At 41.6% G+C, this 15,548-nt stretch overlaps 1 protein-coding gene across 5 annotated transcripts in view; it reads right to left on the bottom strand.

Moving 5' to 3' along the window:
• BARD1 (BRCA1 associated RING domain 1) overlaps window positions 1-15,548 on the bottom strand; it is a 40,085-nt gene that overhangs the window by 1,579 nt on the left and 22,958 nt on the right. For 2 of the 5 annotated variants that reach the window (XM_059868222.1, XM_059868226.1), the window contains 4 exons: window positions 11,581-11,689; window positions 9,973-10,126; window positions 8,871-8,963; window positions 458-555 (listed from right to left, as the gene is read on the bottom strand). In XM_059868222.1, the coding sequence (XP_059724205.1) occupies window positions 458-555; window positions 8,871-8,963; window positions 9,973-10,126; window positions 11,581-11,689 (454 nt within the window). Of the gene's footprint in view, window positions 1-457; window positions 556-6,993; window positions 8,122-8,870; window positions 8,964-9,972; window positions 10,127-11,580; window positions 11,690-15,548 lie in introns of those variants that run through there. The other 3 variants (XM_059868223.1, XM_059868224.1, XM_059868225.1) reach the window with 3 other exon arrangements.

Here is a 15,548-nt window from a genome sequence, read left to right as displayed (position 1 = left end):
GGTTTGAACTATGAGTTAGGAGTATTTACAGCTACTGTTACAATGCAGTTAATAAATTCTCCAGTGTAATCCAGCAAATAACCAGGAATGAACCCAGCTAAATGTAAAAAAGGCCCTAAATGGAAATAAATAGTAATAAAACCATTTTTCTTTCAGAACTGTGCTCTAAAGCTGAGCAAAAAAGGCCAAAGCACATCACTTCCTGTCCCATCAGGTGTGATACTACAGAGTGCAACACAGTGTTCCCCTGACAAGGTTACAGCAACATCTCCACTAATGGAGAAAAATGACAGCTTTATGGGTGTTCACAGCTCTTTGGATCACCTTGCACATAATCCAATTTTCTGTCCAAGAGCACATTAAAATTTTACATCTCCTGCACCTCTGTGTGTGGCAAAGGGCAGAGCTGCCCAGCCCCAGGGGATTAACCCAGGCTCTGTGGAGCACTAAAACCCACCAGCTGCTCCCGGTTGAGCCGCCCTCGCCGGGGGCCACCTTGGACCTCGTACTTCTCTTCTTGTTCTCGAGCTGAGCTCTGCAGACAGGCTTGCACCCCTACAAAAACCACATAAGGGAGGCAGGAATTAGACACCCCAGGCTTTAAGAGAGGCCTGCATGTCATTTTAGGGACTAAAATGTGACTAAGAGAAAGTTCTTACAATGCAAGATATTACATTTGGTGTGCTTTAGCAATTTGCTTTTAAAACCTGAAAAAATTTACAACAGTGCCTGAAAGATGCAAGTGAGATGGTGAGAAGTAATATCACACTAAAATCAGTGCTATAAACACCAGGAATTATTAGCTCTTCCTCTTACCCTCTAAAGGTCAAGCACTTAATGTCAAATGTCAAACTGCTGATCACTGCCTTTGAGCTCCCAGAGTGTGGAGCCAGCACGGCAGTTATGAAATGGACACAACTGCCTGATAAAGAGCAATTACAAGGCAAGCACAAAGCTGCTTCTGAGCAGCCACGGCCTCAAATAACAAATCAGATGGGATTTCAAGGTCCCCAGTATCAGCACAAACTAGAGATTTATGCTGGGGTTTAACAGGGGCATTCGTTTCTGTTAGCACTGCTGCATAATGAGATTGTCTTTTAGAGTCAACATGTTTTTACCTTGTTTTAAGGCCAGTTATTTTTTCCAATGGAGAAAGCACTGATGGTAATGCATTGCTAACGTCCATAAAATGTACTGCCTGACCTCACTCCAGGGAGAGGAATTGCTGTGGTCACCCATACAAGGATGGAACATTTTGCCTGCATGTACATTGCAGCCATTAATAAGAATTACCCAGGAAAAAGTTTGCAAAGCTGATTTTGCAAAGGGTTCCACGAGGATTTACAATGTGGCTGAGGCTGTAACTTTTATAGCACCTCACTCCTAACACTGTGTTTCTAATTCAAGCAACTTCTTGCACGGGGAAAATAGGAAACCCACAGTACATAAAAACTATAAACTGAACCAAATCAAAAGAGAACTGTGGAGGCTTGACCCTAAAAAGGAAGAAAGCCCAAGGCTATGAAGAGAAATATCACTGACAAAGGCACCTGGATGCCATGGCACTAAGTAGCCAATGGATAGGAATATCTAATCAGGAGAGATCTTGAAAGAAACTCGCAGTAATTTGCTGTCAGTTCATACAAACTCACAAAATGCAACAGAAATTCACATTTTAGGTAGAAGTCCTTCAATGTGCTTACATCAGAAAAAGATAAACCCTTACAGAAAATTACAACTGGCTGAATACTGCAGCAAATATCTGCCTCCCTGTACAAGCACCAGATTGATTATTTGCACTTGTTCATTCCTTCAAGGAAAATGAACGTGAGCTAGAAGGGCAAACCTAGTCATGGATTTTCCAGAAAGGCAACTTACATATTCATTATTGATAACAGCAATGAATACTGATAACTTAATTTCAGTACTCATAACTCAGAAATAAATCTAAAAGCTATTTCACATTTTATTTATTTATTTTAAATCACCACAATTCAACAAGACTTCCTGTGTCAATGTGCCTCTAACTTACACTGCTGTTCTTTCCCTCCAAGGAAATACAGATATTAATGGGTACCACTTACCATAAAGGAAGAACTCTCATCTAATCTTAAGAATGCAACTGTCCATTCATTAAGAGCATGTTTTATTTCAATCCACCATCAAAAGCTTGATTTCAAGGACTTTCACTACAGAGATGAGGTTTTTATACAATAAGTGCATCACAAATGGAGCATCCAGTGCCAGCATCAGTAAATGAAACAAATGGGATTCAGAAGTAATAAAAGATTGAATGAATACAAAAGACTACAATGTCTTTTTGAACTGCTGCTTGCCTGGAAAAAAACAAATGAAGTCAGGGAAGTGACTAATGTCAGTGGAGAGCTGATGTCACAGAAAGCAAACTCAGTGAGGTCTGTCTTGCCTACACACATCAGTCCATTTCACACTGCCAGCTCCTCTGAGGAGCCTCAAAGCCTCAGAGTTCCTTGTCACACCTAATCACAATCCTCCAAGAGGGCCACAAGGAGACTCATCCACCTGTTCTCCCTGTGCCCACAAGAAGCACCAGGCACACATCTGTTTCCTGGAGAAACTGGAGACACACAAACAGCCAAGTGTCTGCATGATCAGCAGTCTCATTCATTGCAACTTTTCTTTCCCAGATAGGAACAGGCCAGATCTGTGTCTTAACAGGTCTGTGACACAAAGGATGTGTTTTTCACATAGCATAAAGAGCCAAGAGCATAAATTCTCAGTGCCCAGGTATTTTCCTTCAATATAAATATTTCAAGAGGCAACAGCCAGGCCTACACACACACACCTTCATGGAGCAACAGCCCCTCTGGGGATTTTTTTGGAGATGGAAAACCAGTACATTTTCCATTAGTAGGGATGCAAACAGAAGGCTGCAGCACACTGCAGACCCTTCCAGCCTGTTGTTTTGTTTTTTTTTTTCTGCTAGAGATTATATTTTCTTTGAAAATGAGTGTTGAGTCCATTCAGTATAGGCCAGGTCTTTTCCTTTAGTAGGCATTAATTTTAAAACTGCTAACATGTATAAATGGCTGGATAACAAGACAGTTCCCTTTTAATGGTGTCTTCATCCAACTCCATATCATCCTGATCAGGACATATAAAAGGAGATAAAACTCCATACTTTACTCACAGATTTATCAGCCTGCTACTCTTACAGGAACTTTTCCAGAAGCTCTTTTGACCTTACATCACTTAAGTCAAAATGCCCCTTTGATTTCAAACAGGAGCCATGTTTAATTGACTCCCCAAACTCCTGAGATCAGACTCTCATTTCTGTAGCACTGCACTGAAAAGCCACCAGTGAGAACCTGATGCCAAGGCACTGGTCACATGAATGGACTGCAAAGAGAATTGCTATTATCCTAATTTAAAAAGTGACCAAGATGCCATCTCCCTTCTGAAACTGAGATGGACACCTGAAGTACTTGTGCAAAAAAATGTTCAAAACAGGACTGAATCTCAGAAGGACAATGACAGCCTTGAAGGAGGTTTCTGAAAATGGAAGGGAACCTAAACTTACTTTTGAGAAGACACCTGTAATTTTAGGAGGAAGCAGAGATCAGGGTTGTGTTGTTTTCCTCCACACATTCACAGTCTGTGCATTCTTGACCAGCAAGCCTGACTAAAAATCGACTCTGTTCTGTTCTAACATAAGATTATCCAACTTGCACAGGGTCTCAGCCAATCTTGATTTGTTCCTTAACACTTCTGCCAGTAAGAGCTGTGGGGCATCGAAGTTTGAGGTTGTTCAGGTTTATCCTTGTTCTTGCAGAGAGGAGGGTGATGATTCCAGCTAGGTGTTAATGGCCCTTTAGTCTAACCTCAGTAGCTGATCAATCACCCAGGGAAGGGCAAGACTTGTATGAATGCAAGTGGCATTTCAATTCTCATGGAGCAGAGCAGAGCTGCCTTCAGTGCCGAGGTCAGTGTGCAAGCACTGATGGAGAAAGCTGGCCTGACACAATTGTGGGGCCAGCTCCCATGGGCACAGGGGTCCTGCAGAGTTCTGCCCTGCAAATACAGAACAACACAGGCTCCAGGGCCTCTTAAAGAGCTGATTTCACACCTGCAAGTTCTAGGTATAAACAAGGTCATTTGCAGCAGATTTTAGCAAAACCCAAGTCTGCACTGAAGTCCCTAGAAAACATAAAGAAAGAACTTTTAGCTTAATGCTAAATCCACATTTAGCTTGGTGCCACCACACTTGGCACCCAGAGCACTGCTCATTTTTTTCTCTGATGAACAAGATCAGTAAAGCATCACTACTTACAGTGATCCTGTGTACCTCACTGAGCAGCTGCCCCTGCCTTCTCACCTCTGAGATCTGAGGAGCAAGCAGGTTAACAGGGTGCCCACTCTAATTGACCTTTGATACAAGTGCAGCTGCTAGTACTGGAAATAAAAGAAATCATTATTTGCAAAATTTAAGATCAGAGCTCTCTAATCCTTATTCATGTAAGTCTTACTGGTTGGTAATAAAACTAACAGCATCAGCAAAAACAATTTGAAGAGAATAAACAACAAAAAAAACCTGGTTGCCAAGAACAAGTTGTAATCACCCACAGATACCCAAGGGTATCTCTTAGCAACTCAATTAGCCTTAGTGGAGTTTTGTTGGATTTGCATTAATAAGGCAAAGAGCAGGGGTTAGTCCCAAAAATCTCTTAGAATGGCTAAAAGCAATTTAGGAATACATGATAGCAACAAAGAAGATGAAATACTACACATCCAAGATCTAGTAAAGAGTGCACCTGATACTTCCCTAGCTCAGTCTGCAATAGGTTTTACAACTTACATGCAGATTGAATAAAGCCTGGTGGGATTTTTTTTCCTAGAAAAGGAAGAAATCTGGACTGAGAGAAAGCTTTAGGGGAATCTGGCATGGCTGGCTTCAATTTGTTTTCATAAACAGCATTATTGGCCTCAGCTACAGCAAAGAATTTTTACACTGTCTCTTATATGCTCATAAACTGACTTCAGACAGATTTCCATGGAGTGAGGCAGAGATCTCACTGGTGAAACAAGAGCAGTCTGTTTTCTCATCACATGCAAATGACACAAGATCTGCAGAGACTAGAGTGCATCTGCTGAAGAATGGTAGCTTACAAGTGAATCCAGGTGGTATTTATTGAACACCATGGAACAGGTGCTTAGGAAGTCCTGAAACATTCCCAGAAGCTGGCAACATGTGATTTGAAAATTCCTGCACTTGGGGCCCCAGGTGTCCCATCCTCTTTGGAAAGAAACCCTGCTGGCCACAGCTGTTTTCTAGAGTGACCAAAGGGAATGGAGGCAGCCCTTCCTAAGGTCAGGTTAAATTCCCCCAGGAGTGCTCATCCTCTGGATCCCATCACAGCCTTTTTAATGACTGAGGTTCTATTTCCCATCCTCTTCCTTCCAAAGGCCTTCCTTAATGCCATGTTTTCTTCAAACCAGAAGCCAGCTAGAACAAAGGCCCCCACAAATGTGGAACACTGAGTACCTGGAGGACACAGAACAGAGGGAGCTTTGGAAACACCAAGGTTTCCTTTTCTTCCAGACCTTATTTCAAACCAGCCCACCTCAATCTCTGCAGACACCACACTGAAGATATTCTCACTCCCATTTTCTCCTCTGCAAGCCCCTGCAGCTTCACAGTGTAAAACTGTGAGCTCCTTCCCAGCAGGTGCAGACACTGAGGGGGTGCAGAAGTTCAGCCCCTGCTGGTTTGAAGCCCTGCCCTCAGCTGCACACCCCATACAACCAGAACCTGCACTTGGGAGAGTTCTAAAGCCTCTCAGAGCTATGAGTCCTTTTGTAGGAGGCTGCTGAAGGAAGTTTCCAGGTACAAAAAGAGCATGAAACTCCAGTGATCAGAAGTTTTGGGTGTTTCAAGGAGGGAGGGCTTTGCTGAGGATCAGTCAGTTACCTAAAAATGTTTTAGCATGAAAGAGACAGTCCAGCCTGAGGAGCAGTCAGCTCAGGCAGCTTTGCACTCTGCTCTAACAGCCTAAACAAGGATGGGCATAGAAAATTCAGAGAGATTTTTTCACCTTGAAATGTCAGTCATGCAGTCCCCTAGCTCTTCCAGTCAACTCCCTGTTGCTGTGAGTCCTTACAGGAAAAGCAGTTTTTTCTGCCTCTTTATAATGATCAGAACTAAATCATTGCTGCTGCTTTCAGGTAAGCAAAGCAGAGGAAGGAATGAGCAATCAGATGCTTAGAATTCTGCCAGACACTTCCCTGCCAGGACTGACACAAGCTTGTTTCAATGCATATCATTACTGAGATCATTTTTCATTCCCTGCTTTAACAGATGACAATAACTTAAAGAAAAAAAAAAAAAAACAAGCTGAAAAGCTATGAAAGACTTCTGCTGGTTTTAATTACAGTGTTCTATGCTGCACATAAAGCTTAGAGGAAATACAGTGATACCTGAATCTTTGCCTCAGCCCACTTGCAGAAGGATAATGACTGGCCACTTTGTGCCCTATTACCATCCCAGAAATAATAAAGGCAATAAAATAATGAAACCAGTGAAAGATCTGGCCAAGGGCAAGGAGCACTGTGGCAACACTGCCTCAATTCAATTCTGTGCTGCCTTGCAAGTGGATGCACTGCTGACAGTGTGCTACATGCAGACAAGGTGGGAAAGCTGGTAACATGAAATTGTTCTTCTGTGAAGATCTAATATTGCTCAGTGGTGACATCCTCTCATCCTGATCTCCCCCCTGAAGACAAAAAGCAACCCCAAAACTGGGGATACAAACTTAAATCTTGGCTCTCCAACACTCAGCTCAAACTCTGCTGGAAGATTCCACATTACCTCTCTAGCAATATGAATGGAAGCTGGCTCAGTGTGCATGGACACATGGAAACAGGAGAATCACAGAATCACCACGAGAAGGAAACTGCTTTTTATCTTACTGCTGGAACAGAAGAGTTAACATAAGAGCCTCTCAAATAAAATACTGGTTTTGCAAGGTTGTGATGTTTTTTAAGAAGAGATCTAATGTGTAGGCTATAAATATAATTTTAGGGATAGCAGTCAAATGCAGCTTACCTTGTAGTAAAAAAAAATTCAAACACTCCCTTATGCATAGTCAGCATTTCATTAAGTGCCTCACTGAGCTTTGTTTTTTCAAATATTTTAGTGGTTTTTTTTCAACATGAATTCACTTTAAGTGAATAGTTTAGAACAGTGAACCATAAACAACAACTTATATTTATTATATAACCAGGAAATGCACATACTTTTGGAAGTTTATTTGCATCACATTTAAGGAAACTTATCCAAATAGAAGTCAAAAAGCCACGATAAATGGAAATGAAAAGGAAAAGCAAGGACCTCTTTTTCCTAGACAAATGTTCCATCAGCAGGAGTCCCATTATTTGTTATAACAATCTTTAACTTGTAATGGCTCTGAAGAAGACTGATAACAGACTGGTGGGAACAGATGGAGTGGTGCTGTTAATTATAGGCACTTAGCTGCATCAGACCCCAAGAGTTATTGCTAACATTTCCCACTAGGGAGGAGAATCACTTGCTTTTAAGGAGTATGTTGCTTACTAAGCTGGGAGCATTAGCAGGCAGGATTGTATTAATCAGTACCAACAACATAAAATAAAACTCAACTGTGAAAAAAAACACATAAAATATTCCCTGAATAACCCCTGGACTATTTCATTTTTTTTTTTTTTCCAATCACTTCTAAATATGAAAGTTCTTCCATGAAGACTTAAATTCAGGTCTCACTAATGAAATCTCCCTACCACTCAGGAGTTTCTCTGAGTAGCAGGAAGATGAAATGAAATGAAATAAAGGAAGCATGTGGGATAGAATGTATGCAAACCTTCTGGGCTGAGTGAAGCCAAGAACCTGCCAAGGGATTCACCACAGAAACTGGGTCTTCAGTCTTGGGGGGGGAAAAAAAAGCATGGAACAAACTGTCTGGAAGCCAAATGAGTACCCTGAGTCCAGTGTCCAACCTGATGCTGTGCTTTAGTTTGCAGCTTCTGAGGCTTTGCAGTGTCTTCACAAACATTAGTGTCCAGGCCATTACAGAATCCTTATGTTCTGATGTCTAGTCACACAGTAGAAAACTGGAATGAAATCTGTCTGTAAGTTCTCCATGGGTAATTAACTCATTTGTAGTGTACTTATTAGCTAAAGGGACTTAGCCATAAAGGTCAAGGGGAAGAAGATGGGTTTTGCAACTACTGTGAAAGCAGATAATAAGAAACATATCAGAATAAATAAATAAACTCAAAATTTAGGGCTTAAGTCCACAGAACAGCTGTACAGAACAGCATGCACTGTATAAACACAAATTACAGTTTGCATGAAACATGACTTGCATGCTGACTTGGGATAGAAGTTCCAACCTCCAATAGATCTGAGCCTGTATGTAAACATAAGCTCACTTCCCACAGGCCTTGAGCACATATCCCAGACAAACCAAACCCTCCTCTCAATTTCAATGCAAACTGCTCATAACAAATCCTGGAATTCAATAAAAACCTTCCTTCTCTCCCAGGGTATCTTCCATAATCTTCCAAATCAGTCTTAATGTAGCACTGAAAAATTCACTCCCCACTGATACTTTGGCTGTGATCTATCCAACACACCTAATGATGAAATGCACTCCTTTACCAAGGAAGCAGTAGTTCTATTTAATTTTATATTCAATTAAATTTCTAGTCATTCCTGAGAACTGAAAGCAATCCCTTGTACTTTGTGTCAAGATGGCATTGATATTAGGGCAGCTGTTGAAAAAGAAAAAGTTTCTCTGGAATCCCATCTACAATTTCTGCTTCAAAACCCCAAGGATTGCCAGATATTTAATACTTACATTCAAACCTGAGGACCCAACATCCAGTCAGAACAGCCATCATGCACTTGAGAGTAGTTGGCATTGGAACATCAGGGATAACGAGATGAGTTACTAGGAGAAAGATTACATCAGTAAAATTAAAAGCACAGAAAAATCAGAACCATGCCTGGCTGAAAAGCAATCAATCAATCTTTATTTAAAGAATAAGCAGACTATAATAATTTATCAGCCACTCTTTTCAGCTCAAGGAGGTGATTTTTGAGACTATGATCTGAGTTAGAAGGAGAGCTATTAGAAATTTTGTGGGTTTCAACATACACTTGCTGTGGAAAAGGGAACTCATGGTTTTATAGTTCTACACTAACACTTAAATCTTCAGATGAGGCTCCAGTTTATAGGACAGCAAATTTTTTTTCAATCCTTTTAGACTTAAATATAACTCTGACAGGACTCTTACTACAGGATCTCACGGCTTTAATACAAAGCTAGCAGAACTCCACTCAAAATTCTGGACTAGTAATCCAGAAGTGAAAGATGGTAGGGGGAAATTACATTAGCATTTTGCTTACAAGCACTCCAAAATAAAACAGGAGGGATTAGGTAATATTCCTGTCCTCAATGAGGGGAAAAGAACTCCAGCAAATCCCATCATTTGGGTTCACCCATCTTAATGAAGAACAAAATCTGGAGGAAGGCAGCATGTGAGAAGATATGTAAACTTTCAGTCAATGCTATGCTCTTTTCTCAAGGCACCACCTGCCCAAGGCTCACTTCTGGAGAGTAAAACCTTTACAGGATGTCTCACAAGCAGAGACCTTAAAGTTGGTAAAAGGGTGTAAAGAGAAGAGGCCTCTGAGGAGACTTTGGGATTTTAAATAACAGACAATAAACTGCCAAGCTGTGGCTACCCCAGAAACTTGCTGCCCTGATATCCAGACAAGTTTTGTATGTGTTTACATGCAAAACACACCAGCACTCCACTGCAGCTACAACTCAGGGGTTTCAGAAACTGCCCTTCCCAGGAGTGATAAAAAGCCTGTAGCAGGTAGTACCTTAAACCATAAAGTGCAGGACTGTAGTTATTATATTTGGACTGAGACACTTCAACAAGGCTCCATACCTCTGCTGTTAAATTCAGTGCACCTCTGGGCCTTCAGGACTGCTGCTAATTTGTTCAGCAATTTCTCCTGCTCCACACTAAGACTGCTGCCCAGTATACCAAGGGGTCCATTTCTTGGCTGGCTGGAGCTCAGCACCTGCATGAACACAAAATTCTGCAATAAGTTGAATATTTGGGAACATAAAGAAAGCAACTTACTTACTGGAGAGCTTTCTTTTTCAAGAATAAGCATTTTGAAACACAATTCATGACAAGCTTAGTGGACAGGGTCCACGAATAAATGTCCATGTAACAAATCAGCTCCACAGCAGAAAAGCTTCACATCAGAAGTATTTCATTTAGCTTATGCAAGGTACCAAAACATGGATCAGTTTTTCCTCCCTTGCCCTCTTTGGTGCTTTTTAAAGACACTGGGGTGCACACACAGAGCTGGTTGAACACTGTGTAAACAGCCTGGCAGACTGCAGTGTTGAAAGAGAATAAAAATCTCAATTAAGTAGTAAAACCTCCTACTTTTAGCAAAGTATTAACAGAGTATTATTGAGTAACCTATATAATTAATATCTGCATTTCCTTTTAGCAGAAGTCCCTAATATTTTACCCTGTAAGCAACCAATGCTTAAGTGGGATTTTAGATGTGGGTAGTGTTCATGCAAAGAGGAGCTTTATGCTGACAAGGGTAGGATACTTCAGCTCCTGGATTTTCCTCAATACTCCAGATTCCATAGCCCAGACAGACCTAGGAGACCCAGTCACCCCACAGCCTCAGGCTCTGGATCAAGTCATCCATGTGAGCCAGGTGGCACACACTCACCCCAAAGCAAATACAAATACCAAAATGGTTTGTTTGGCATAGAAGAGCTACAGCTTACAGCTGCTGCAGGTGGAAGGAACAGCCACATGGGTCCTGGTTTAGCTGCCACAGTTTACTTTTGGTACCTTGTGACCTCAATGCAGGCTGTATAGGCTGGAGTAGATAAGGGCTGCTTCTATCAGCCAGGTCAGCTATATCCTCCTCCATTTCATAATGCAGCAACTTGTTAGGTCTGACTACCTGATTCTGGTTACAAGTCCTGGGAAGTCTATGTCCAAAGGAGGAGAAAAACAAAAACCCCAGAACAATCTCCCAGAAGCTATTTTCCACTGCTGAGCTGATATTTCCATTGCTGGACAAAGGATGACAGTGGAACAGCCTTTTAAAGGCACACAAAAAGCATCTGGAACAAAGGCTGCTGCTGTTTGCAGCCAGTTTGGAAAGCAGAACAAATTTAGATATGCAGAAAAACAACATCAACAGCAAAGTTCAAGCTCTGATACTTGAAGAAAAACACAGGCTTGTTCTCCTATAATAAAACCACATGACAAGAAACATCTAAACATCTTTTGTCTTCCAATATAAAGCTGTAACACAGAACTTCATAGCTTGTCAGTGTTCCACACATCCTAGAAATACTGTCCAAGACAGCTTCCCAGCCTATTTCAAATCTCCCTGTAAAGGAGGTGATGTACTGTACTTACATCCGAGCCTTCAATATTTAAAGGAAGAACTCATGGCTTGCTGTTTTGTATAAAAGCATAACACAGAAACAAACCCACACAGACATTTACCTCAGAGGGCTGGGTAAGTGAAAATGATTCATTCTTCACTGGTAACATTAGCACAGATTTCATCTTTTTGCTTTCTGCGTAGTCCACAGGCCGCAGACCAAATATATTACTGGCAAAACAAGCACAGATGGGTTTAAGTAAATAAAATGTGACTTGATTCTTAACTAACCAGGCATATTAGCTGGGTAGCTTTCCCTCCCACTTTCTTATTAATATGTAATTTCAGCTAAAAGCACAAAGCTTCAAGTAAGAATTGCATCCAAGACAGATGGATACTGAATTACAAGCTGTTACGTTCAGCTGAGGAGTAAGGGATGCTCAGAGCAGAATGTTCAGTTAAATAAACCACAGTCCCTGTTAAACTGTCTCAAGATGCACTTTGATATCATTTGCAAGACCCAGAAATTTCAGCTTTAATCTTTCATTGCAGTCATAGAACCAAGAAATGCATTTCTGGCTTATCCATTTGCCATAAAAGACATGTCAGAAGTCTCTCCGTAGTGTATTAAACATGGGAGCTTGATGTGGCAGTGCTTTTATGGGAAAAGCTATCTGCTTCCTACTTGGGAACCACAGCTCCCTTACACTTCCCAAATCTGAGTGTGCATCTCATTTTCCCTCAGTGTACTGTTCCACAGAACACATTAGAGCCAATTCACTCAGATTGTAGCTGGTTTGCCAATTTTGTTCAAAGCTATTGATTGCAGGTGGCACCTCATAGTTATCAGTTGTGTTTCCAGACTGATTTTCTCTTTTAGCACCCCTCAGACAGAGGTGATTGCTATAAACACATCAAACTCAGCCACGGCTTCAATTTCTTCTTCACACAACTTTGCTGCTGCAGGACAGTAGTGAGGGGAGGAAAGCCTGAAACTGCAGAACAGGTATCACTGCCATTAGCAAACAGGAGCCTCTGCCAGCACTCTGGGGAAATATTCTGCTTGCTTTGCCCTTTGTGAGAATAATGGCTGCTGCAGCTGATCCTCTTCTGCCCACCTCACTCAGCTCTGGCTCTCCAAAGGCACAATAAGAGCTCGTTATGGAGGGGAAGCTTGTCATGAGAACAAAGCCCTGACTCAGTGTCTGAAACCCGGCAAGCTTAGTCATCAAACAATGAAACATCCAAAGAGGTCACAGGACCACTGCAGCTCTGAAGAGCTCTCTCTTGGCCACACATTTCTGTGCAGCAGGAATCCAGGAAGCTTTACAGGGAATCCCACATAAGGCCATAACCCAATCCAGCCCCAAGAGCAGCTCAAATTATTAAGTCTCCACTCTGACTTAACTAGGAGGCTTTGGCCAGTGCTAAGCTGAAAGACAAGTCTGACCTCAGCACCCCTCTGCAGCCCAGGCTGAGCACTGCTCACTAACACAGCCCCTGGGGAAAACAACAACCCACAAAAATCCCCCCAGAAGAGTCCAGGATGGTGTTTTACACTATTACCAACCCCAAGCTCTTCTGTGCTGCTAATGAGCACAGTGCAGGCATAATACAAACTCTGCAGACTGAAAGATAATTGGTTCAATCTCTGCCCAGGCCTGGGAGTTGCAGCCCATTAAATATTGTCATGCTGTTCCTGCTTTGTCATGCATCATCAGGGTAGCTCTTGCCCTTTCCTTAAATAAGGCCAATATTCAACTCAAACTGCTGCAAGATAAAGCTCCTTTGAACAATGCATCCAGAGAGGGGGGAAACACATATACATATCATCAAACGCCCCAAAATCACCTTTAGACTAGCTGGCTGACCTTTCACTGTGAGCTCAGCAGAGGGAAGAAATCCCAGCATGTCAGTAGCACAGATTTGGGAGTGCTTTTCCCTCCAAAAGCACAGTAAGGTTCTTGACTGCTGGAAAAAACTCATCAATGTTTACCACAGAAAAAAATACACAACATTTTTTGCCAATTGAACTGTACAAATATGAGCTCCAGCTCCTCCTTCTGTATTCACTTACAATTTTCTCCTACAGTTTTAAGCTTGCTTTAGTTGCTTCTTACTAGAGTATTGTGATATGGTTGTCCCATCATTATTCAGCTTTGAAGAATTGCATTTTTATTGCATGTTAAGGTGGCATAATTAAATTGTGACAAACTTTGGAGCTAAGGTCTGAAAAAGGAACCCCAGCACAAGAAATGGTTTAAGAGTTTAGAATGTCTGCAACTAAACAGATTGTGAAAATGTAGCTGAAACAGGAAAAAAGAGGGTTTACATAATAAAAACCAATACAAGGAACACATCCTAAGAACAGATTTTCAAGTAGGCTAGTGTTGCAATTTACTTTTCAAAGAGAAAAGATGAAAACTATATTTGTACTTTTTTAGTAAGGCAGGGGAATGGGAAGCTCACATCCATCTTTATCCAACCCACCAGAGCAAGGCAAATCATCCACCTTGTTCTAAGATTACTTTTTACCAAACATTCAAAACCAAATTAGACATACAAATTATGTCCACCCTAACATACAAACAGTGTTTTCAGAAATGCCAACAACTCTGTGTGCTCCTCCTACAAAGCTGGGTTTGTTGGGAATGGGTCCAGGGCACATGATGAGTTCCACATTCAGCAGGAAGACACAACTGTTTCTGCTAGAGAGAAATTAGTGAGGTGCTTAAGCTGGAATACAAGGTCCCCGAGTCATCCTCCTTTCTACCAGAAGGCAAGTGGCTGTCTGGAAGTTTTTTTTAAGCATCCCAGTGTCAGATGTACCCTTGGGTGCAAGCAGCCTCCTGTTAGCCAGTCATCAAGATACTGAATAATGGCTAGGGGGCTGTTACAGCTGGAACAAATCCAATCCAAGAGCAGCATGGCTCTGCTGAGAACAAAGAGGAGCCCAGTGAGGAGCAACTCAACAAATCTGAGTGTGACTTTCCATGAAATGACATAATACTTTGTAATTCTTTGTAATCAGGACTTTTAAGCTGCTCCACAAACCAAGTTTTGCCCCAGCCCCACAGAAGAGTTCAGCAGTGAATGGAAATCCTGCAGCCAGGTCTCAGTGCACTACCCACTAACTCCCACATGGAAATCTGACTGGCTCAGGGCTCTCCAGGCAGCACCTGGATTTTGAGAATGTGCTAAGTAGAAACCTTTCCTGAACCTGACAGAGGGAAGAAAACCTAATCTGTGTAGCCAGAAAGACCATCTGACATATCCAAACAGAGCCAGGATTTTAATTAACCTACTGTCAGCAGGAAGTTCAACACACTGTCTTGCACTTTGGGCAGCAAAGACCTGCACAATCTTGACTCAGAATAAGGAGACAAAATGCTATCAGTGCCAGGAGTCTAATGCCTCCTGGAATAGGTTATAATCATTTTTGTCCCTGTGCCATTCATAATTGAGGACCCTGGTCTTCCCCTAAGCATTCCCACAGGTTTGTTCAGAGTCAGACTCACAACCACTACACCTAAAAAGCCAGAGCAAGATGACAGCTCCTGCCAATGCTAAACTTACTGTGCATGAAGAACTGGAAAGACAGCCCATTTGAGTGAAAGCATTTAGGAAGTACTGTGAAATTGCAAACGCACAGATCTAATTTTTCAAATCACTTGGCTTGCTGTGAAGCAAAGAAAAAAGAATTCAAGCATGTTGAAAAAAGCCATAAAAATAAAAATTAGTTATGTGTAGGAGATTAACGTAAAAAAATTAACAGGACCAGGAGGACAATTAATAGGTCCACTGGTCCATATAATATTTTTCATTTGTAGTTTGTGACTCTCCCAGTCAGTGAAAACTTCAATGAAGTTGTGGACAACTAAAGTGCCACAACTATTCAATCTCACAGATTTCCAATAAGAAATTTTGCCAAGGAATAGGGAAATCCTAGGGTTAATCTCTGGCAAAAGAGGAAGCCCTCATCTGTTCTTGCCTGGTCCAAAAGATGTGTGGCTGCTTCCTGTTATATAGAGCTATTTCTTAATGCACTGCAAGTTAACATGAAAGGAGAAAAACAGCCTGAAAGGCACTT

This window comes from Haemorhous mexicanus, chromosome 26 (assembly GCF_027477595.1).
Source record: "Haemorhous mexicanus isolate bHaeMex1 chromosome 26, bHaeMex1.pri, whole genome shotgun sequence".
Lineage (NCBI taxonomy): Eukaryota > Metazoa > Chordata > Aves > Passeriformes > Fringillidae > Haemorhous > Haemorhous mexicanus.
Note: the sequence above shows the minus strand (reverse complement) of the source record. Positions and strands in the feature narration are given on the sequence as shown.